The following is a 22,500-nucleotide window of genomic DNA, read 5'->3' as shown; positions in this document are numbered from 1 at the left end:
GTTAGGCACACCAGTGCAACCAGAAAAAAGTAATCTGGGGCTCTGAATTGGATGAAATCGAATCAAATCAAAATCAAAATCAAATCATTTTTTTTTATATAGCCCAAAATCACAATCACATTGCCTCAGTGAGCTTGACAATCTGTGCAGTGATCAACATCCTCCATCCTTGGAACCTCAATTCAAGTCAGGAAAAACTTGCCATATTGATGGAAAAAACTCTGTTAACGGGGGAAAAAAAATCAAATGATGGCTGGTCTTGGCTCCTGTATCAGACATTTATTGTTTTTTTTATATGATAGCTAATTCTTGCAGAGAGTAATCCCTGTTCTGACATGAGTAATACCCCTATTTCTACAAAACATTTCAAAATGGTGAGCACATATCTAACACTGTGTGTCTATTTCAGATGCGACTAAAGAAACATCGCTGGCACAACCGCATCCTGAAGACACGGGACCCCCTCATCCTGTCATTAGGCTGGAGACGGTTCCAGACCATACCCCTCTACCACATTGAGGATCACAACGGACGCCACCGCCTGCTCAAATACACACCACAGCACATGCACTGTGGAGCCTCCATCTGGGGTAAGACTCAGTTTTAACATGCTGTAGTTACATATACATAAAGATACTAGCAGTGTTTCTGTTACTGCTGCACTACCAACTGCATTCATGTACTTGCATGTACAGTGGAACCCCGACTTACGAAGTGAATTCGTTCCAGAGGGTCTTTCGTAAGTCAAAATTTTTGTAAGTCGAAGCACCTTTTTCCCTATAAATAGCCTAATTCGTTCCAGGCCCCCTACCAGTCGTGTATTTCTTCTACAAATATGACTTAATATTTGAAAAAAAACACTAAGAATATTCCAAAATAAAATCTGAAATGAAGAAAATAATTTATAAATGATAAATGTATTAATAAATATCAATAAAATAAATTATGTATGTACCTTTTGAGTGAGGCGGTGCTGGCTGAAGACGAAGTTCTTGGTGGAGGAGGAGGTGGCGGAGGTGGCGGAAGCTGAAGAAACCATACGTATGCATGCATACATACGTACGTGTACATGTACATAACATTATGGAATTTAATTCTAAACATTAAAACTAAAACTTACATTTACGTTAATTATTGTACGTACGTACACTATGCAATGATATTTTTTAAAACATTTTTTTAAAGTTTTTTTTTTTTTAATTTTCTATTTTATATATATATTTTTTAAAATTTTGGTTGCGGCAAATTTGAAATTAACGTGAATTTTCCTGTATTTGTGGGATTTCGTTACGCGGGCATTTTGCCATACCACGGGCAGAAATATTGCCGTTAAGTGCCTTCGTAACTTGAATTTTTCATTAAATAGGGTCTTTGTAAGCCGGGGTTCCACTGTATTATTTTTAAGTAGTCGAAACAAAGGGATAACTCATCTGTGATGCTGAAGCATTGGCTCTGTAAAGTCAGCAGAAGTTCTGACCTTCTTACAGAGATGTTTACTTCTAAACAAACCTGGAATAATGTTTTCAGTCTTATTTCTAATTATCAGCTCTGTGTGATAATAATAATAATACATATTCTTACTCCCTTTGTCTCCCTTAAGGTCCTGTCACACCGCAGGGCACTGGCTTCCTAGCTGTGCAGTCAGTAGCAGGAACTAAAGTAAGTCAGTTATTCACAAGTTAGCTTAAAACATTTAAGATCAGAGTGAACATTTGATGCAATTCAAAACTTGAGAACCTTGTCAGTTTCACACATGGCAACAGCAAATAGCAAGATGGCTGCTTTGACAATTTAATTATCATGTGGCTCCACATCTAAACACTGCTGTATAAATTGTTCATATGGAATTATGTGTTAGGCTTTGGGGTGATACTTCAGGGCCGTCCACATGGAAACCCTCTTTTGTCTAAATGCGCATGTTTTGCATTGTTTTGGCCAATCATCCACATGGAACCTATAAATGCAGTGCCTGTAAACGCACTTTTTTGAAACCGGGTCTCAGGGTGGGAAAAATCCGAAAATGCTGCCGTTGCATTTTTGTGTGGACAGCAAATCTGCATACTTCCCGTATCGATGACGCCATCGCCCCACCCCTCGACCTCATTATTGGTCCACACAAACGATTCTGGTTTCCTTGCGCTAGCCATTTTCATCTTCTTCTTGTTGTGTTTGGTTTCTCCGTCTACAGTCTGTTTACAGTGGGCAAGCTTTAATTGCATGCTCCGTCTCTTCTTCTCTGTTTTTGGTGAAATTCAAGCGCCACCCATAGGCCTGGAATATGAGCTACAGCGCTTAGAGTCATTTTCAGAGAATATTTGGATGCAAACATTCTTGAAATGATGCCACGGAAGACGGAGGAAAAAAAATGTTTTGGTACATGTGGACATGGCCTTAGTTTCTAAATTCCTGTTTTCTTTCTGCAGGCTAATTTCCGTATTGCAGCCACAGGAGTCATCCTGGACCTGGATAAGTCTGTGACTGTAGTGAAGAAGCTCAAACTCATTGGTTACCCTTACAAGATCTTTAAGAACACCTGCTTCATTAAGGTAGGAAAACTTTTATTTAATTCCATCTATCTTTTAGGTTTTTCAGTTAGTATGACCCCAAAAATAGGTTTAGCTAGATGTGATTCATCAATAATTTGAAAAAGTACACATTATAGAGTTATTATCTGCTCTTGAAACTCTTTACTTGGAGGCTGATCAGCAGCATAGTTAACCAACAAGGTGGTTATTGTTGTCTCAGACAACAGAACGTTATCTTGATTTAAAGAAACTACGTAAAATACAGACATGTCACAAAAATAACAAACCTGACAAAACTTGACTCAGGCCACAGTTTTGATGAAACAAACTCTACTACCGTTCGGTATTTATTTAGACTGTGGTGGGGCAGCAGCAGTTTTGTTTGATGCATTGCTTTGCTTGCTGTTGAACAGACAGGGTGATGTATAGAAGAAAATTTTATATTAATAATACTACATGTGTTTTGATTGTACTGTGTACAGGGCATGTTCAACACAGTGTTGGAGGTAGCTAAATTTGAAGGCGCGTCGGTTCGGACAGTATCAGGGGTTAGAGGTCAGATCAAGAAGGCGCTGTCGACACCACCTGGAGCTTATAGAGCCACATTTGAGGACCGCCTGCTTATGAGTGGTGAGTGTCTGTTTGTTACTGTACTGCTAACATTAGGTAAAAGATACTATCATCTTTATTAATCTTATTTTATAGTCATTATGCAAAGGTGTAAGAATACATTTTACAGGACTTCAGGGTGCACCTCCAACATGGCAGCAGAGTGTGCTCCCCGACTTTAAATTTGGGATGCCCTGGATAAGTATCAGTAGGCAGATATAATACGTGACAAATATCAAACAGAAAGGGCAAAGAGAATGACGAGAGGAAAATTGGGCAAAAGTCTCAAAAACCCGAGTTAAACGTTGACGGAGATGACTAACAATATATGTTAGCACCAGAGCTAACGGGAGAGGACCACGAGCTAACAGCGGCTGCACGATCGAGGGAGACAGGCCCGAGCAGCATATTGACAGATGCGGCATTATATGGAGCAAAATATTATTTTTTTTTAATTTGGATGAGCTAGAGTCTGGAATTATTAGATTATTCATCTCAGTTTATGATTCAGACCAGGGCAAGAAATTAATAATAAAATTATATAAAGAAATCGAAAGATTAAAGGGCAATAATACAACATATATAAAAGAAAAGTGGGGGAAAAGGGGCAGGGAGGATGTTATCAGAGGAGGAATGGGGGATGGTAAATGAAGTACAGTGGAAAACAACATGCTCCCTCTTATGGAGTATGGCTGAAAGAACATCGTAAGATTTATTACACCAGCACAACAGAAATCTCGAGATACATGATGTTGGAGACTTTGTTGGGAGAATAAAGCCAATCATTTCCATATCTTTTGGGGATGCCCCTGTATTCTACCCTATTGGCAGGAGTTACAGAAGAATATGAAAAAGATTCTGACAGTGCAAATTCCACTTACATTTGAAGCATTATATTTGGGAAAAGAGAACCCGGAGTCTGAGAAAAATACGTATTTTGAATAATGCTGGTGGCAGCTAAAAAAGCCATCACCAGAAAATGGCTAAAAACTGATGCACCAAAAATGGAGGATTGGGTAGAGATAATGCTCAATATTTATAGAATGGAGAAGCTGATTTTCTCAACTAGACTAAAAACAGAGACTTTCTACTGGGAAATCTGGGTTAAATTTGTGTCTTGAGAGTACTGCTGGGTGGTATACTGGTTTACATGGAATACCGGTGTACATTTTTGTTATGATATGAATTTTTAATATACCGCCATACTGCTGTATTTGATTACACAACGTATGGAACACTACGCTGCGCGACACTGTTTCAAATTGGACCCGCTTGTTGTAGCATCAAGCTACTAACAGTTGCTACTGTGGTGGAAATTTCTGTCAATAAAAGAGTAAAGTCAGATCTGTCTTTTCGGTAAGTTTAATCCAACCATCTGCAGATGGACTCACCACACAGTCAAATTCATGAGCTGAGAGAATGAGCCCCGAGTAAAGGAGTGTTCACAATTTATACACAGATATCAACAAGGTCAGGGGAAGAGACAAGCACTCTCGGTGCCAGCAGTGATTAAGCTGCACACATACATACATACGACTATCCCAATCAGACAGGCTTCTCATCGACACAAGACATAAAGTTAAAACTTCATGACGCATGACCTGGGACTCTGTGTGTAGCATAAAATTATCAGACATAAAACATGAGACAAGAAGGCGACTTTCTATCTGAGTTTTGGCTGGTTCGTGACTCTGTTACAATCATATAGGGCAGAGGTTAGGTGTTCATACATTTGCATAAGATATCAGTCACATGAAGCAAGTTAGAGAAATGTTTTTAAGAAATCATATTCAACAAAACAGTTCAAAATTCATCAACCCATAATGAGAAGGAATTTTTCCATCACACTACTTTCAAATTTAAAGCCCCCCCCGCTAAGAACCCTGTACTAAACTCTAATGAGGTGCAATGTAAAGCTCTTATTTAGAAGATAAATTCAACCTGCTTCCTGTTAGCTGTCTGATGCTTGAGGCAGTTAACGGATGGGACGAGGTGCTCCGCTGCACGCTTCCTTTAATAACGCGGGTTTAATATCGGTGTGTGTTTGACTGAGGAGACGAGACTATAAGCCATGAGTCTATAATTAAGTATGTCTATCAAGTGTCGACACATTTCTTCCGATGTATATATTGTACGTCACTGTTGACGCCCAAATCCGTGCTTCACCTCACGTCACATGTTTACGCCTACCTCAGTGGCGTCTTTTTGGGAAAGAAGGAATATTACACCTCTCTTTTAGAAAGACAAGGCAGCAGAGTGCCTGCAGCAAATTTGCTGCCTTTCTATCTAAAAAGGGGCTAGTAATTCCTCTCTCAACCAGCAGAAAATGCTGTGAACAACTGATTATGCATGAAAAAAAAATGGAAAAATACCGTCATACCATGAAACTGAACCGAAAACCGAAAGAACTGGGTTCTTAGCGGGGGGCTTTTAATTTGAAAGTAGCGACCATTCTTAGCTTGCCAACATAACAACAAGCTAACACAACCAAACAGCTACAGAGACCGAGGAGACGTGAGCATCTCCTGGATCTCTGCGGCTGTCTAGTTGTCCATCTTGATGTCCACAGATTAAGTGATGGACTGACTGCCGTGATCAGCTGTTTCTTGGTTTTAAAACTCCCCGGCTGTGGGTCGCACAACAGTGCAGGTCGTTGACACCTCCGCCCATCTCACGCAGAAGCCGGCACATTTACGCCTCATTTTTAGATAGCAGGCGAGGCAGAAATAAATGTACCCTCGGCGGAAAATTGGCAGACCAAAACAGACCCCCAATTTGCTGCCCTCTGTCTAAAACCGCGGACCAAGCTGCCAAAAGGATGGGCAAATTTGCGCCTTGGTGCTCTGTCTAAAAACAGCTATTGTAAGGTGTGAAAGTAAGGACAGGAGTGAAAAGAGATTTTTTTTTCTTCACATTTAGTCTACTGTAGGTTTCTATGAGAATGTACATCTATCTATGTTTCCTGGTGGAGAAGTATAGGAATGTTTTATACTGTTGGAAAAATTTTTATGTAAAATGTTGAACCTTGACATGTGGAATCAATAAAAAAACATTACTGTATTAGTATTGATGTGTTTGGTTCTGTGTGACCTGTTGTTGTGCAGACATTGTGTTCCTGCGCTCCTGGTATCCAGTGTCTGTTCCTCAGCTCTACAACCTTGTCACCTCTCTGCTGCTGCCTGTCGGGCAGAAGGACAGCTGGGGGGGCATGAGGACCCTGGGGCAGCTCAAACATGACCTCGGCATCCGCACCAAACCCAACACAGACTCTCTGTACAAGGTACCCTCAACTTGACAGATCTCTAAACACCTCAGCTAATGGGAAGGATTAAAGGGTAACTACCAATTTAACACGTAGAAGGTCTTGGGGAGTACCACAGCAAGTGTGAAAGAAGAATGAGCTGCATGTAGTCTGATAAATTGCCTTCGGTATTGTCACTCAGTGGTTAAGCTGTATTGTGGGTAATACAGGCAGCAAGTTTTGGAAAGGAAGAAGATACATGGAAGAGAAAGGTGACATATCTTGTTAATCAGTTTTTAACCCACCCAAATCAGTCCAAATAGTGTTAGGGGAGTGCAATGATAGATCAATGGACTGCTGTTCCACTGGTTTCAACCTGGTGCCTACGTTACCTACAGTGCAACTTAGCACTGAGTGACATCACTGGAGGCAGTCAGATCACAGGCTTTAACATTTTTTAACACACTTTTTTTTCTTACAAATGCAGTAGTACTCCCCAAAACTGCCCTCCTGAGGATATCCAACAAGGGACTTACCGATCCACCATTAGGTGGCGCTCTGGTGGCAGTCTAATTTAATATTTGGCACACCATAATACTTATGGAAATGAAATTCATACTGGCCCCTGTAACTCACACACCAAAAATGACGAGCAGGTAGCGCTATATTCAATGGAAAAGCATTTTTGGCCCTTAACTCCCACATGATATGTCGGACGTTGTTAAACCTTATATCTGTGTGTTCCCCTGAATTGTAAAATGTCAGCCACGCCCACTTTTGCAGTAGCTTGCCATTAGCAAAATCATGAACAATAAAAAAACCTAATTTTTCGAACTCCTCCTAGGCAATTGGACTGATTTGCACCAAACTTTGCATTAAGCATCTTTGGACTCCCCTGACAAGAACATATCAAAAGAATTGTGATAGTCCAAAACACGCTCAAAATAAGAAAGAATAAATTCCTGCACATTGTGTACAAAAGAGACAGTCTTGCATATCTTGACCAAACGCAGTCCGATTACCACAACACTTTTGGTAATTGTGTTCCATGGCCCGATGAGGCTTTGTGCAGAATTTGGTGGAAATCGGCCAATAGATGGCACTTTTATGGCTAAATGACGAAAGAGCAGCTGGAATGTCTTCACTTTTGAGTTGACTTTTCAGGTTTCCTCCACCAGAGGGCAGTGCTGCTTTGCTTGGTTTTTGAATGTGCGACATACAGTGTGGGAGTTACAGACAAAAACGTGTTGGCCTAGGTTATAGTGCTCCCTGCAGGCGGATATATGTAGTTTATTTGTGTCTGGGATATTTCCTGGAGTCTGGACCAACCCTCCAAATCGCACCACCCCCCCCCCCCTTGCACAGTTTAGCCTGCAGCGCCACTTTTAGCTGGAGAAAAATAAAAATAAAAATACAATTACAATAGGGTTCCTAGCACCATTGGTCCTAGGGGATTTTTAGGGGGCCAAGCCCGAGGGGGGGATGCTTGTTGCATTGTCTTCAGGGTTGGCAGTCAAATGTGACAAAATGTGTCACTGATAACTGACATCAGGGTGAGATGAGCATTATTGTTCTTGGTGTTGTTTGTAAATAGCATTTTGTTTCTTAAATGGCATAAAAGATTGCACTTATAGGAATGATCTTTCCTGTTTATGTTCTCATGATATGTGTTCTTCAAGTCATTTTGAAGATTTCCTACATTTTCTATTTCTTAATAACAAAAAAGGTCAGCCAACCTCATAATGTGAGACTACCTACCTGACGATGGGGATGGTAGTCACAAATGAACAAGATGTATTTAACAGCTATCTTTGACCAAAATGAGCTTAAGTAAAGTCATTCTAATTCTACCTGACACCTTAGGCCTTCATGACACATTGAAAGGTTATCTATTAATGATGCACTTTTTGAAATATTGTAATTCGAAGTAAAAATTGTAACTCTGTATTCCACTTCATTTATATTGATCTATAAACCTGTACTTAACACAGCAGTTCCTCTAAATTCTGACTTGATGAGTAAATCGATTCCCTTGCAGCCGGTGGTCCGAGCCCAAAGGCACTTTAACCCCCTCCACATCCCTAAGGAGCTCCAGAAGGCCCTGCCCTTTAAGAGCAAACCCAAACAGCAACAACCCAAAGGAAAGATGCCTAGAGATCTCCAAAGGCCCACCGTGATCAGGGAGCCCCACGAAAAGAAGGTGAGCAAAACCAGAATAAACAGCTGCTCATTAATTGACTCATTTAATTAGGAGTGAGCACCAAGCATGTCACTGAGTTATATCTGATCTGACAACATCAAAGTATTGTGGGGGCGCCGTTTCATTCTGTTCCGTTCTTATATTTTATTGTTTTTTTCCATCCATTCCTTCAGGTGGCAGCCCTGCTCCATGCTCTGACCACAGTCCACCACAACAAGAGGAAGAAAGCACGCACAGTGCAGCACACCAAACACAAGGAGTTCCTGCAGCACAAGAAGGAACAAGAGGAAGCCAAGCTGAAGAGGCACAAGGAGGCCCGTAAAAAACTGTACCGCATCATGGGCCAGATGGACCAAAAGAAGCAGAGGTCCAGTCTTAAGGGCACAACCCAGGACAACTAACTCCCTGCAAGTGGATTCATGAGGCAAACCTCTGCAGACTGAGATGCTTGATCTGCTCTTTGGACTGTTGGCATGTTTCATAAGTTTGGCAGGTTCATTTTTTGTTGTATTTTTCTAGATGTATTGATATTAAAAATCAGCTGTGATGGAAAAGTTAACTGACTTTTGCCCTTGTTTTAATAAAACACAGTATTGACCCTTCAAATGTGACCTCTGTCATACCACTTGAAGCTATCAGCTGCACAACACAGTGAGTCTCTCTGTGTAGTTCTGTTAAACAAGCAGGTCACAGACCTGCGAGGCCCCTATCGAAACTGTAAGGATTATTATTATTTTTCTTATGTTAAAACAAATGCATTTTTGGAGGTCTAAATGTTGCAGAAAACGTAGAAATTGGTCAACCTTTCAGAAGTGGCAAAAAATGTTATAATCTATTGTCACAGTGAATTTTCACCACTAGGTGGTGCAATAATCAAGGAAAGTGCATTTTGGCTAATAACTCCTTTATATATCATTGCACATTCAGAAACCCTATATCCATGCATTCCCTGAATTGTGCTGAATTTCATAGACCATGCCCTTTTCCGCCCATTTTTTTTTTAAAAAACTCCTCCCAGGTGAGTTCACCATTTTTTACCAACATTTGCACACAGCATCTCTGGACCCACCCTGTGCAGCTCTCTGGGGGCAGTCTATGTTTATTTTTGACACTGTGACCAAACTGTAACAATGAACTGAAATTTTATTCATGTAGGCGGTACAGATTAGTACCAGTGGATCACAAACTAAAATTGAAATGTGTCCACCTGCAGGTGCCACTATAATCAGGGCAAACATGTTTTGACAAATAACTCTCACATACTATCTGGCAAAGTCAAGAACTCCCAGAAGTTCCCTCAATTGAGCTTAATCAGCTAAAATAGGCCACGCCCATTCCATCGATATTTTTTTTTGTCTGCAATGTCACAAAATGTGGTACATAACCGGTTTCGAACTCCTCAGGCCGTTTGACCAATGCACACAAAAAATTGCACATAGCATCTGTGGACACTCCTGACGAAAAGTTGTAAAAAGAATTTTGATATTCCAAAGAGTACTTGTTATTAAAAAATAACTTCCTGTACATTTTGATCACAACAGGAAGTGTTGCATATCTCCACATTGGTGTGTCAGAATGACATGAAACTCAGTTTGGCCCCGACGGCAGCATGCCCTGACGCACGTGGACTGCGAGGGCCCGTTCATCGCTGCTTGCAGCTTTAATTTAGTTTTGCATCAGTGTTTCTACAGATGGGGAGAAACTGAAGGGCCTTGTTGCCAGAAGTTCTTACTTACACCAGGGCATATTGAGAAATGTCCGTCAGTGTTTCCCAAAGTCTAAGATGACTTAAAATATTTTGTTTTGCCCACAACTCAAAAGATAATCAGTTTAATTTCAGAGAGGGATAAAGAAACCAGAAAACATTAATGTTTAAGAAGCTGGAATCAGTGATTTTCAAGTCTATAATTAAACACATTACTCAAACCTATTAATCATAATAGATGGTAATTAGTTCAACGCTTGACAACTAGACAAAAAAGTGTGATTGTTACCAGACTCCTCAGAATTTCCTAAATATTAGGATAGTGATATTTCAGATGATGCTTGGGATCTTACAGCAATAAATTGAAAAGTAATGGAGGAAGAAACCACACCTGTTGTGGTTAGAATGAGATTAACACAGTATGTTCAGCACACTGAAACTTTACTCTAATTTCGTTTTTAGCCCAATTTACCTTTTGAATGTGCACACACGAAGAGTTTACCAATCAAATAAATCAGAACCGAAACTGTCGAGATAAAGCTTTTATTTTGAAGGACTCAAGTCGGAAGTGCACGTCGGGTTCTGACCGCCCGCTGCCGTGTGTTCGACAGTAAGAACCCAGTCTGTTGTAAAAGTTCGGGCTGCAGGATTATCCGATCGGTCTTCACACGGGTTTTAAGACTGGCCCTTCACGAGATGGCTCCGACTAACCTGGTCCGGCAGTTCTCCTCAGGAGCCGGTAAGTATTCTGAGCTGTGCGTCGGCAATATTTCGCTGTTAGCCTGCAGCGCCATGGTCTCTGTGGGTCCACTTCTACACCACGTGTGTGTAGGGCAGCTACTTCGCTACGAGTAGCTTAAAAGGTTAACGTCGCTAAAAGTAGCGGCGTTACTAGTTTAACTACACTTCTTGGTAGCGTGGTGGTAGCGTCGCTGTTTTCTGAATGAAATAGCTTTTCAGTAGCTTAGCTCTTTTATTGACCAAGTACCGCGGTAGCGTCCAAACAAGCTACATTTTATGAACACCTCTGAAGCACAGCGCAGCGGAGCTCTCTGCTGCGGACTGAAATAAGGATCAGTCAGTGACGACACGGCCGTGTATGTTATTTGTTTTTTTTGTGTGTGTTTGTTGTTGTTGTTGTTTTAAAAAAATGAAAATCATTAAATTACAAACAATTAAGGCACATTTGTGTTACAAAGATTGACAATGTTGAACCAGTTAGCAGGACAAATGAAAAGAAAGGAAACAGAAAAGAAAATAACAATGTGAGGGTCTTATTCTAGCAGGGTAAATAAGTCCAATAACGAAACTCTCTGGGCATTTTTGTTTGTCATGTTTTTTTTTTTTTTTTTAATTTATTCTTCCATCCGTTGATGTGGGGCTTCACCTTAAGGTATCTATGAATGAAATGTTTTCCAAACGTGATCAACTTGTTCACTAAGAAGTCTAAGTTCTTCTCCTCTAATTGCACTCCAACTTTAATCGACATCCAGTTTAACGGATGCAAAACATTTTGTTTTGTTAACAACCAGCTTTGGAACAATACCCAAAATTGTATAACATGTTCACATTCAAAGAAAATATGTTCCACCGTTTCAATGTCACTCTCGCAAAATCCACACAAATTTATTATCCCAGTTAAATCTTATTTGTAAGAAGTGGTTTGATGGATAAATATCATTAAGTATTTTAAATGCGGCCTCTTTTGCCTTGCGAGGGATTGGATAAGATAAATATCGTTTCCTTATCTTTCCTTGCCTCCATGGCCGTGTATGTGGAGCCGTCAGAAGCACTTCCGTATGACGGTAACATCACAGACCTTGCCTACAACGTCTCTGCTGCCGGGGAATGCACACAGGTTAGCTTGAGTACATTTACGTTATTTGATGGAAAGATGGCAGTGGGTGAGGAGGACAGAGACGAATTGATCCCGAGAGATGCATAAGACAAACTTGAATAATAAACAATTACAGTAAAGTTACATGTATGGAGGTAAAAGGTGGGGAAATTAGGGAACTGAGAAACATTTGAAAAGTTTACATTACTCTGAGTTATTACTTTTATCATTTTTAACCAGCAGAGAGTCTACAAACCAAAATATGGTGGTTAGTCAAAATTATTAGCTAAAAATGTCTGTAGATATTGCCACTAGTACAGAGTGGGCCTATAACCTGCCAGTTATATGGGATACTGGTAGATGGATAGAGTACTTTGGCTGTGTTACAGCCACTTGACATGAATCAAAATACAAAAAACAATGAGGTAGGTAAAAGAAATAAATACAATTTAAAGGCTGAATTATATGCAATAACTAAATAGCCTAAGCTCAAATATAAATAATAAAGCTGAAACTAGAATACAGACTAGAGAACCTTAACAAAAACTACAACTATAATGTACTATTTACTGAGTATACACTATTTAATTATGTTAATATGCTACAGTGTAGGACACTGTACATTAGTGAGAGTCAGGTGGATATTGCTATGGTAGCAAGGTGCATGATTGTCCATGGATGTTATAATTAAGTGTGCATTGATAGCTGAATAATACAATATACAAAATAGTGAGGGCACAGCTTATTGTTTAATAAACAATTGAATGTAACATTTGTGCATGCTTATTTGTCTGATAGTTTTATTGATCACTGAGATAGCTTTGATTTGGAATGAAGTTGTTCCAATATTTAAAAAAAAATGCTTTGATGTAGTTAAGCTACTCATGCCATTTTGCTGTAACCTAGCTTGCTACATTTCTCTGGGGGGTAGCTTTGGTGTAGTGAGGCTTAATTTAAGGTAGAGTAACTGGTAGCTTAGTTCACTGCACTTTCCAAATAGCTTGCCCAAGACTGATAGCAGCTAATTGTAACATGAAACTGGATGTGACAGTTTACTGAAAACAAAATTCAGGAGACTGAGCTGTGTTACAACATGAAGTCCAGTATTAAACACTATGACAGTCGCTGTTCAGGTCAGACGAGGAACAGTCACTGGTCAGGTCAGACAAGAACAGTTACTGGTCAGGTCAGACGAGAACAATTGCTGGTCAGGTCAGACGAGAACAATTACAGGTCAGGTCAGTCCGATGAGGAACAGTTACTGGTCAGGTCAGATGAGGAACAGTCGGTGGTCAGACTAATAGTACTCAACATTTTCCTCAAATTCAGAACTACATTGAAAGAAACTACCTGTTTCCACAGACTGATGTCATCTCAGATTGATAGTTCTCTACCTCACAGACTCACTAATATAATACCAGGAAGCTTGGATATGGACATTCAAAATTAAAGCGTACTAAAATGTAAGATTTTTGCTAATATTTCCATTTAATTTCAGATTTATGTTAAAATTATTGACTGGTATTATATAAAGGTCACATGTAAGGCTTCACACTGACATTTTATACATCTATCTAGGTCCCTGTGACAATCTAAAAACAGTATTTTTGGATTATGATTCATTGGGGCTATGTATAAGAATTCTCTCAAAATTAAAGTCATCTAATATCTCGATTAGATCATCAATTTGCATAGTCCAGATGAGAACTTCCAGCTATCATCTGAGTGAGTCTCTGAGGTGGAGTACCATCGTTCTGAATTAAAATGACTCTGTGGAAAAGGGCAGTTTCCTCTTAATAACTATCTGAATTTAGAGAGAAATATTACAAATATTTGACATTTAGGGGCCTTTAATTTGAAATTCCAAGTGACTCTCTGAGATGGCGTACTCTGACTGTGCCCTAAAACATGTCTGTGGAAATGGGTTGTTTACTTTCCTTTCCTTGAAATATCAAACTGAATTGAAAGGGAAATATTAGCAAAAATCTGACACCCTTGGCAAATTCTTAGCCGGCGCCACCTTGCATTGTAGTCAATTTCACAATCAATTTTCATACACTCACACAGAAACTGTACGTATGTATTCAAGATTTTATTTATTTTAAGTAAAAAATATCACACCAAATAAAAACTGAAGCCATAAACAAGTGATAAAGATTATAAATAAGGCACTGTGTAATCAAATTATCTCTCAGCCTCAGCAAGTGCTGTTTCTTTCTTATCTATTGTCAGCCGCTATGCAAAACGACCTCCAACTCCTTGCATGTTGTCATGTGGGTATTGTGCTCCCGGCTATCCTCATGAACCTACAGCAAGTGGCTTTCATTTTTTCAGTCTTTTAGTCCTTCCTTATTAACTCTGTATTCTTTTGGAGACAACATTTATAGCAGAAGCAGTGCAAGCCATCATTTTTGTTTGAGTACATCAGGCAGCTTCTTTTGATTTTTTTTTTTTTTTTTTTTTTTTCACCCATTGACTAAAACTCTGTCACAAAAGTCATGTTGACACACTCCCATCTTTGTTTTGGGGAAATGTGTTGCTGTGAACTCTCATCTCACTTTGTCAGTTAGAAGAGATGGCCAGTCAGCAGGTCTATCGGTGCAGCCTTTAGTCCTGATGCTGTGTCACTCTGCTGTGCTGAGGTAGAGGGACAGGAGCACCTGATGCTGTGTCACTGGGCTGGTGGTGAAATATGTTAAAAGTGCATCTGAAGAGGTAGGAGAAGTATATGTGACCACTGCATGTTACATTTTAATTTAAAAAAAAACTAGATACTTGATGTGTACTATACATAAGACTAATACAGACCAATAATGAACATGTGATGAGATTCATTTAAGTTTATTGTCATTGCAATGAAATTCAATCTTATAAAAGTGCAGTGTGTATATTTTGCCTATGAATGATATGGGAAAGCTAAGGTGTGGAGTATTACCAGTAATACATTTTAACACTGATGTAAACTTTGAAAAACAAACTGACACAGTAAACCAAAGGCTTACATCGACCCTATTAAAAAGGGGATCGAAAAATGATAGCATTTTAACTGACAAGCAGAAAAGACACCTGTAAAATAACACCTGATTAGGCCTAACGTTAAAGGAGAACTTTGGTCGATTTAAACATGCAGTTTCATTGCTCAAGCTACCCTTGAATTGCCAGTACCAAAGACGCGAATTCATTTGGTCCAACCAGTACAGGGCTCCGTGAACGGAGCGTTAGCATTGACAGCTAACAGCATGGGGTCAGAACTTTACACTGTGTTTTAAGCGTCTTAACATGCTCCACATCTCACCCCAAAAGTCATGCAACATCAGCAGACGCCTTACAATACAGCACTGTAACATTTATGACTCAAAATGAATAAAAAAGTAGTTAAAACAGTGTGTTTGCGCAAGTAGCCGCTAGGCCTGTCACGATAACAAATTTTGCTGGATGATACATTTTCCCAGAAATGATTGCGATAAACAATAATATTGTCGGTGTGAGACCATTTTTCAACTAATGCAAGTACACCCTTTCAAAGATCAATAAACGTTTATTTCTGAATAATATTTAACATTGGATTTGGAATGTGAAGAAAACATTTTGAATATTTAAAATAGATAAACAAAACAACCAGAAACGATAACTAAAAAGGTCTCTGTTAGCAAAAATTGCGCTTGAACGCTATACAGTAGTGGAATTGCCGTTTGTGACACGTATGTTCTCCCAGGCAATTTGTACTGGCTGTCAAATGTTTGCAGCATTTGTTGAAATGCTGGCTTTTCGCTGGTGTTAAAGGGCTGCATCTATTTAGCGATGTGACGAACTACACTGTCCGTGAGTGTGCACCATTTTGCACTGTCCTGTTTGTATTTTGTCTTCTAAACACCCGAGTGATTGTGGACTGTCGGGAAGACGGAGACGGCCCCTAAATAGGTGTAGCTTTAGTTGTAGTTTGTTTCCCCAGCTGGGAAAACTGCATCGGATGATTATGCTTTAGGTGCAGATGCATGTTTGTTGTATTGCCGCTTTTAGTTGCTTTTTAGTTGTTAAGTGGTTCACCACAGTCATTCGGTTTGAATCCGAAGTGCCCCATACACTGCAGCTGTCGCGTTCGGCTTTGATACCTATTCCATCATTGTTTTTATTCTGTCAAATCTCAACTAGCGTTGCCTCTGGCTTGCTACTCCTCAAGGGGCTCTTATGCTGCACTCTGTGTTATGTCAGGGGCAGGACCCCAGAGACAAAGAGTGACTGGCAAGAGGGTTCACGTGAGAGACACGAGGAAAACAAACAAGCCTGCAACTGGAAATTATCGAGGCTGGCAAAATTATCGAGCTTGTTTTTATTTATCGTATGATTAATTGATTTATTGATTATCTTGACAGGCCTAGTAGCCACATACCAGTTTGTTGACATCTGTGTCCTCCGGTAGCTAAATTGAACTAGTCAATCCGTCGAACGCTCCATTCACAGAGCCCTGTAATGGTTGGACCAAATGAATTTGCGTCTTTGGTACTGGCAAGTCAAGGGTAGCTTGAGCAATGAAGCTGCATGATTAAATCGACTGAAGTTCTCCTTTAACTTTTCAAACGTCCCTGATGAATTTAAAGTGGGGTAACATTAACACACATCGACTCAGCTATTTATTGATTATTAAACAATGCGAGCAAGCTAACACTCTGCTCCAACAAAGGTAACTACGATCATTAAACTATTAATATCATTCATTTCATCACATTGACGTTATTGAACCTGTATCTTCTTCATGTTTTTCCTCCTCTTCTTTCCTTCACTTGGCGCCGGATGGTTTCAGTCTTTTGGACCTTGTGGTACCACTACAGTATCAGTAAATCTCTCTCTTGGTCTTGGGGTCTCAGTCCGGTCAGATTTCAGCAGCTCGCCTTTCAGCCCGCCCCCCTCACAGAGGACAGGTACATTGCAACGTTTGGAGTAGTCGGGGTTCGATTATTTTCTCCTGTGACCTACGTGACGTCATTTCAACACTTTTCTACTTTTACCCACAAACTTGAGTTCGTGGTCACAGTGAAGACTTCGTAGTCATAGAAATTAGAGTTGTACTCGTAAGACTTTGCAGTCACAGCTTTTAGATTCATACTCACATAAAAACAATCCTAACCCAAACAATTTATCAGACTCGCATATAAGACAGTAGAATTTTGTGTACAACAAGTTTATTGACATGCAAATGTTTAACATTATGAATACGAATGGTTAGAATCATGCTCATGTCTTTTTGATAGCTGTCTTACTCCACAAGGAAGCTGTTAAAATATCCTAACACCTTCATTATTTGAACTAGACAAGGGTGTCGGACCCCATGTTTTCTGGGTCTATGAATCCATTGGACTTGTCTAAATTGCACTGACATCATACATACTTGTGAAAATGCACTTGCGTACAATATTGGACTGTCTGCCAATATTTGCCACCACTGGGCACTACAACCACCTCCAAGAAATGTGCCAACTCAAGACCAGACACCCTGATGTACACAACAAGGTTCCCAGGGGTTTCCATGATCCGCCGCAGCAACCAGTACTTGGCAGATCGTAGCTCTGACCTTGTCATCGAGCAGACATTGATGCAATCTTGATGCAAAAGCAACAGAGGCTTGACCCATGAAAGTGGAGTGACCGAAGAAATGCGAGCATTGTGGACCATGTCTACACCCCTCACATCTGAATGCAACAACGCCATGCAGGAATTCATTCAGCACCAAGAATCATCAGAAGCAAGAATGAAAAGAGATCACCCTGATCTAGAAAAGATCAAGGAATAGTTTAGCATTTGCACACCATTCTCTCCAGACCCATCTCTGAGAAACACTTACACTTGTTGCCAAAGAGGAAGGTGAATGTGCATGAGTTTGAGACTGTCTTGAGACGTTTTTGGAATATCCTTCAAATTGAAAGACCAGGCAAAAACCCTTGAAGATGACTCCACCATCAATTCATCAAATTCTATCAATCAAAAATTGGACAATTAATGAGCTATGAGCTCTGCTATGAGCTCTGCCTTTTTCCTGCAGCCCTGTTCAAAGGCAAGGAAATGTTCTGTAAAGCCAACAAGCCCGAACTAGTGCAAAAAAGGGAAAAAAAAAAGGTGACAGTTGCAGTCATATGCAGATTTTACCATACGCCATTAAAACAGTCGTTTTTGATGGTTATAGCGAAGGTTCTTCCATCAAAGACAATACGCATCAGAGATGTGGTGAAAACACTCACCTCATTGAAGTTAACAATGCAGAGACTGAGTTTTTTGGAAGAAAGGATGATTTCCTTTCCAGATATTGCAACAAACAAGGACTTATCAATCTTATCATAGAGGAGCTGGAAAAGAAGTGCTTCACTGTTATCAATGAATCAGGTGATGCAGACGTGGACGTTGTTAAAGCTGCATTCAAGGCATCAGAACATCAGTCCACAACCTTGATAGGGGAGGATACAGACTTACTCATTCTTCTCCTCTAATATGCTGGGACAAACAATACAGGGCCTCTGTTTTTGTTCAGAGAAGTCCAAAGCTACTAGTGTACAACATCAGTGAGATGAAGCAAGTCCTGGATAGTGACTTGTGTTCCCAGTTGCTGTTTATTCACGCCTTCACAGGATGTGATACAGCTTCACACATTTTTTTTTTGTGTTGGCAAACAGACAGCCTTCCAGAAACTTGTGAATGGTGAATCAACCATCCCGTCCCGTGCAAATGTGTTTCTGCTCCCACATCAAGCAAGGAATGTCATAGAGGACCATGGGACCAAAGCAATGGCAGTGTTGTTTGGCAGAAGGAGTACCAATTCACTTGTCTCTTTGCGCTACAACCTTTTTAGTTAGAAAATCGTTATTGGCAAATCATTTGTTTCCCCGAGAACGTCTGCCTCCAACTGAGTCCTCAACCAAATACCACTGCCAACGAGTTTACTTCCAGAATGCTTGTAACTAATTGCTTTAATATATAATTGTACTGGTAGTCACTTCTCTAATGCTAATTAGAATATTGCATGGCCAAAAAATGCATCAGGCACCAGTGTTCCTGGTCTAGGAGGAATACAAAGGAGTAATGGCCATTTTAAGGACCTGAGAGCCGCCATTTTGCAATTGGGGCCTTTCTTGGAGTCAGACTTTGGTAAAATTTTAATGTGTTTTTAAGTACATCTGATACTACTGTAAACCACTGAGAAACCTTTTGTTAGAATTCTTTGGGGGTCAAACCATATTTGCAGCTGACTAAAAACAGTTCTTGGGCACCACATTTAAGTACTTAAGTTCAACACACTGCTCCAGTGTTTCAACAGTAGAAAAGCACCAAGTTGTGTCCGTAGAGAACTTAAAAGTCGCTGTTAAACGTTAATCCGTCCAGTCCGATTTTTATTTATTTTTTGATTGATTAAATATTTTTATCAGGGAGAAACATACAAGATCATTTCAGAACAATTAGAGAGCATAGAGCAAACATACATTGGGCAAAACAAAAACATGCACTTGCACAATTGCACTGACATATACTCTCCATGCTATTATTCTCCCTTTCATTTTATAATGTGTAAAATAGGAACATTTGGATAACGGATGTCACACTTCCTCATTTTTCCATCAAGATCTACTGCCAGCAATTTTCAGTTGTCCCAATAGATTAATAGTCTGGTACTTCAAGCCATGTAATAGAGGTACTCAAAGCAGTTCAGGTCTCCATGATCTTATATATCTGATCCATTTTGACCACCATCTTTTCATTTTTTCCAATTGTAGTTTTAAAGTGAATGTAAGCTCTCCATGATATAGATTTCATGAACAATTCCTTGCCACTCTTCCAGTGTCAGTGTGTTGGGTTGTATCTAGGGCTGCAGCTATCGAATATTTTGGTAATTGAGTATTCTATCGAATATTCAATCGAATAATCGAGTAATCGGATAAAACATACTTTTACTAATTATGAATATACAGTAGAAAAAGGATCCCTTGATAACAACAAATTTGTTTCCTTTTTTTAAAAAAATGACATTTATTTATTATAAATTATGCAAAGTAGGAAACCGTTTCAGTCAAAATTTTCAATAAATAAATAAAATTACTTCAAACCTAACATTTCCTGAGACATTAGAATATATAAAAATAAATAACATTGTTTCCCACTTATTTTTAAGTATCAAAAATAAAATAAAAAATACAGATTCTTAAAAACTGCCTCTAAATTGTGCAACTTCATATTCAGAATCAGAACCAATGCATTTCAGCAGAAATGCTTGGCTGTGTACTGGGACTTAGAACAAGAGTCTTACACCGCCTTTACAGTCTCTCTTGACTTCTGTGTGCAAGCCATTAGGAGCACGTGTTTGCAGTGAAGGAAGGTGAGCATATCTACATGCTCAGGGCTGAGACTTGCCCTCTTTTTTCAATCCGTTTACATGCACAGCTTAGTTGGATTACGGCCACAGTTCGACTATGCTACTTAATCAAACAACTGCAAGCGTCCGAGTATACATGCAGGTGAGAAAATCTAATTATTGGCCAAAGCATGTCATACCCCGGTACGATAGGTGGCGCTGTACCCATTTCAACTAGTTGTAATAGAGCCACCTCCCGCTGACCTCTTTACTTCACCAGCAACAACAAACTGCCTCTGCATTCAAGAGAGGCAGTGTACAAAGAGCGAGACGAAGCTACTTCTTTGTACATTTTGTATATGGTGTACATGATATTTACACAAACCAGATGCACAATGGCGCTCTTGTTTGCGGTGATTTCAGAGGAAAGACACTGCCGCCATCGCTGTCCCTCTACTTCCGGCTCACGGCCCCGTGAACAAAACTCGAGCCTTCACAGAACGCAAAAATCCGATCCCAGCTTTTGGAATGTATACATGCAGGAGTAATGTGACTATCAATTGAATAATCTAGGTGTTTTCATCTGACTATAAGAAATCTGATCCGGTCCGATTTTAGTCAGACTAAGGTGTATACATGCATCTTAAAAATCCGATCATAGTCAGACTAACCCAGTAATTCAGTTTTCTTGAGTGTCATGTAAGCGCACTGTTTGAAGCAATGTTACCTGCTGCTGAAAACAACTGCTCTGATAGTGTGGTTGTGGCAGGAATACACAGCAGGGACTTTGCCAGGCTCGCTAGTGTTGGATAGCTTGGTGCATTTGCTTTCCACCTTGTCAGCGGATTATTCTTCTTGGGCGGGGGCTGTTCTCCAAAATACATCAAGACCTGTGGTATAGTTTGACAACAAACTATCAAAAATGTGTTTTGTTTACTTATATTTTGTAATTTGTATTTTCTATTTCAGTAGTGCACTTTAAATTATGTGTACTTCCTTATTGTGGAAATTGTTAAGGAAAACCAAAATAAAACATTATTTGTAACCTCGTTCTGCACAGCTTCATTTAACAGCTGCTCCTCATCTTGTTCATCATCACTGATAGTGGAGTCCCAGTCAAGGAACAATGTGGTCATCTTGCCACCATGAGCTGCTGGTGGGGAGTCCTCTGATGTGCTGGCTGCTCCATTTCCACTTGCTTGGGCCTCACCTACTATTTTGCAGCAAGTGCCAGCATGGTTTGTACTATGTTTTTGACACTGAATGCTTGGTCAGCAGGCAAGAACTTAAAGGACAACTTCAGTCGATTAATCATGCAGCTTCATTGCTCAAGCTACCCTTGACTTGCCAGTACCGAAGACACAAACTCATTTGGTCCAAACATTACAGGGCTCTGTGAACGGAGCATTCAACGGATGTCAACAAACTGGTTTGTGGCTACTTGCACAAACACACTGTTTTAACTACTTTTTTATTCATTTCGAGTAATAAACGCTACAGTGCTGTGTTGTAAGGTGTCTGCTGATGTTGCATGACTTTTGGGGTGAGATGTAGAGCATGTTAAGACGCTTAAAACACAGTGTAAAGTTCTGACCCTATGCTGTTAGCTGTCAATGCTAACGCTCCTTTCACGAAGCCCTGTAATGGTTGGACCAAATGTGTTCACATCTTTGGTACTGGCAAGTCAAAGGTAGCTTGAGCAATGAAGCTGCATGTTTAAATTGACCGAAGTTCTCCTTTAAGTTTTAGAAACTTTGAATCGAGAGCAGAAGCAAGCAGGGTGATATTTGGAGATTCAGGTTTGAACTCCGTTAAGTCTTTCCATCTTTCTGTGACCTGTTCTGTCGCATGAGCCTGGAATGACTTCACAGGTGGCGACTCAGGATCTGGATTCTGTAGTTTCTTCTTAATTTTGTGCACAATATGTGGAAGTACAGACAGTGTGACATATTGTTGTCCACTCATAAACACTGTGGCTGAGTTAAAGGGCTCAAGGACCTGATTCAGCTCCTCAGTCAGGCTCCACTGGTCAGTCTTGAGATCCAGGTAGT

The 22,500-nt window shown here is 40.0% G+C and overlaps 2 protein-coding genes and 1 long non-coding RNA gene across 9 annotated transcripts in view; all 3 read left to right on the top strand.

Moving 5' to 3' along the window:
• bms1 (BMS1 ribosome biogenesis factor) overlaps positions 1-9,181 on the top strand; it is a 25,134-nt gene extending 15,953 nt beyond the window's left edge. For all 5 annotated transcript variants that reach the window (XM_037081789.1, XM_037081792.1, XM_037081788.1 and 2 more), the window contains exons 17-23: positions 410-590; positions 1,601-1,659; positions 2,424-2,546; positions 3,008-3,155; positions 6,239-6,414; positions 8,414-8,575; positions 8,749-9,181. In XM_037081789.1, coding sequence (XP_036937684.1) covers positions 410-590; positions 1,601-1,659; positions 2,424-2,546; positions 3,008-3,155; positions 6,239-6,414; positions 8,414-8,575; positions 8,749-8,976 — 1,077 coding nt within the window. In that variant the 3' untranslated portion in view covers positions 8,977-9,181. The remainder of the gene's footprint in view (positions 1-409; positions 591-1,600; positions 1,660-2,423; positions 2,547-3,007; positions 3,156-6,238; positions 6,415-8,413; positions 8,576-8,748) is intronic.
• A 1,635-nt stretch (positions 9,182-10,816) lies between these two features.
• Positions 10,817-22,500, top strand: part of mtr (5-methyltetrahydrofolate-homocysteine methyltransferase) — a 110,337-nt gene continuing 98,653 nt past the window's right edge. Inside the window, exon 1 of the mRNA XM_037080390.1 lies at positions 10,817-11,019. Coding sequence (XP_036936285.1) covers positions 10,977-11,019 — 43 coding nt within the window. The 5' untranslated portion in view covers positions 10,817-10,976. The remainder of the gene's footprint in view (positions 11,020-22,500) is intronic.
• LOC119009292 overlaps positions 22,244-22,500 on the top strand; it is a 4,878-nt gene continuing 4,621 nt past the window's right edge. Inside the window, exon 1 of one of the 3 annotated variants that reach the window (XR_005071683.1) lies at positions 22,244-22,500. This exon is cut by the window's right edge and continues 1,052 nt beyond it. This is a non-coding gene — a long non-coding RNA (uncharacterized LOC119009292). The other 2 variants (XR_005071682.1, XR_005071680.1) reach the window with 2 other exon arrangements.

The sequence above is a fragment of the Acanthopagrus latus genome, chromosome 20 (assembly GCF_904848185.1).
Source record: "Acanthopagrus latus isolate v.2019 chromosome 20, fAcaLat1.1, whole genome shotgun sequence".
Lineage (NCBI taxonomy): Eukaryota > Metazoa > Chordata > Actinopteri > Spariformes > Sparidae > Acanthopagrus > Acanthopagrus latus.
The sequence above is the reverse complement of the archived record's forward strand: the minus strand, read 5'-3'. Positions and strand labels throughout refer to the sequence as shown.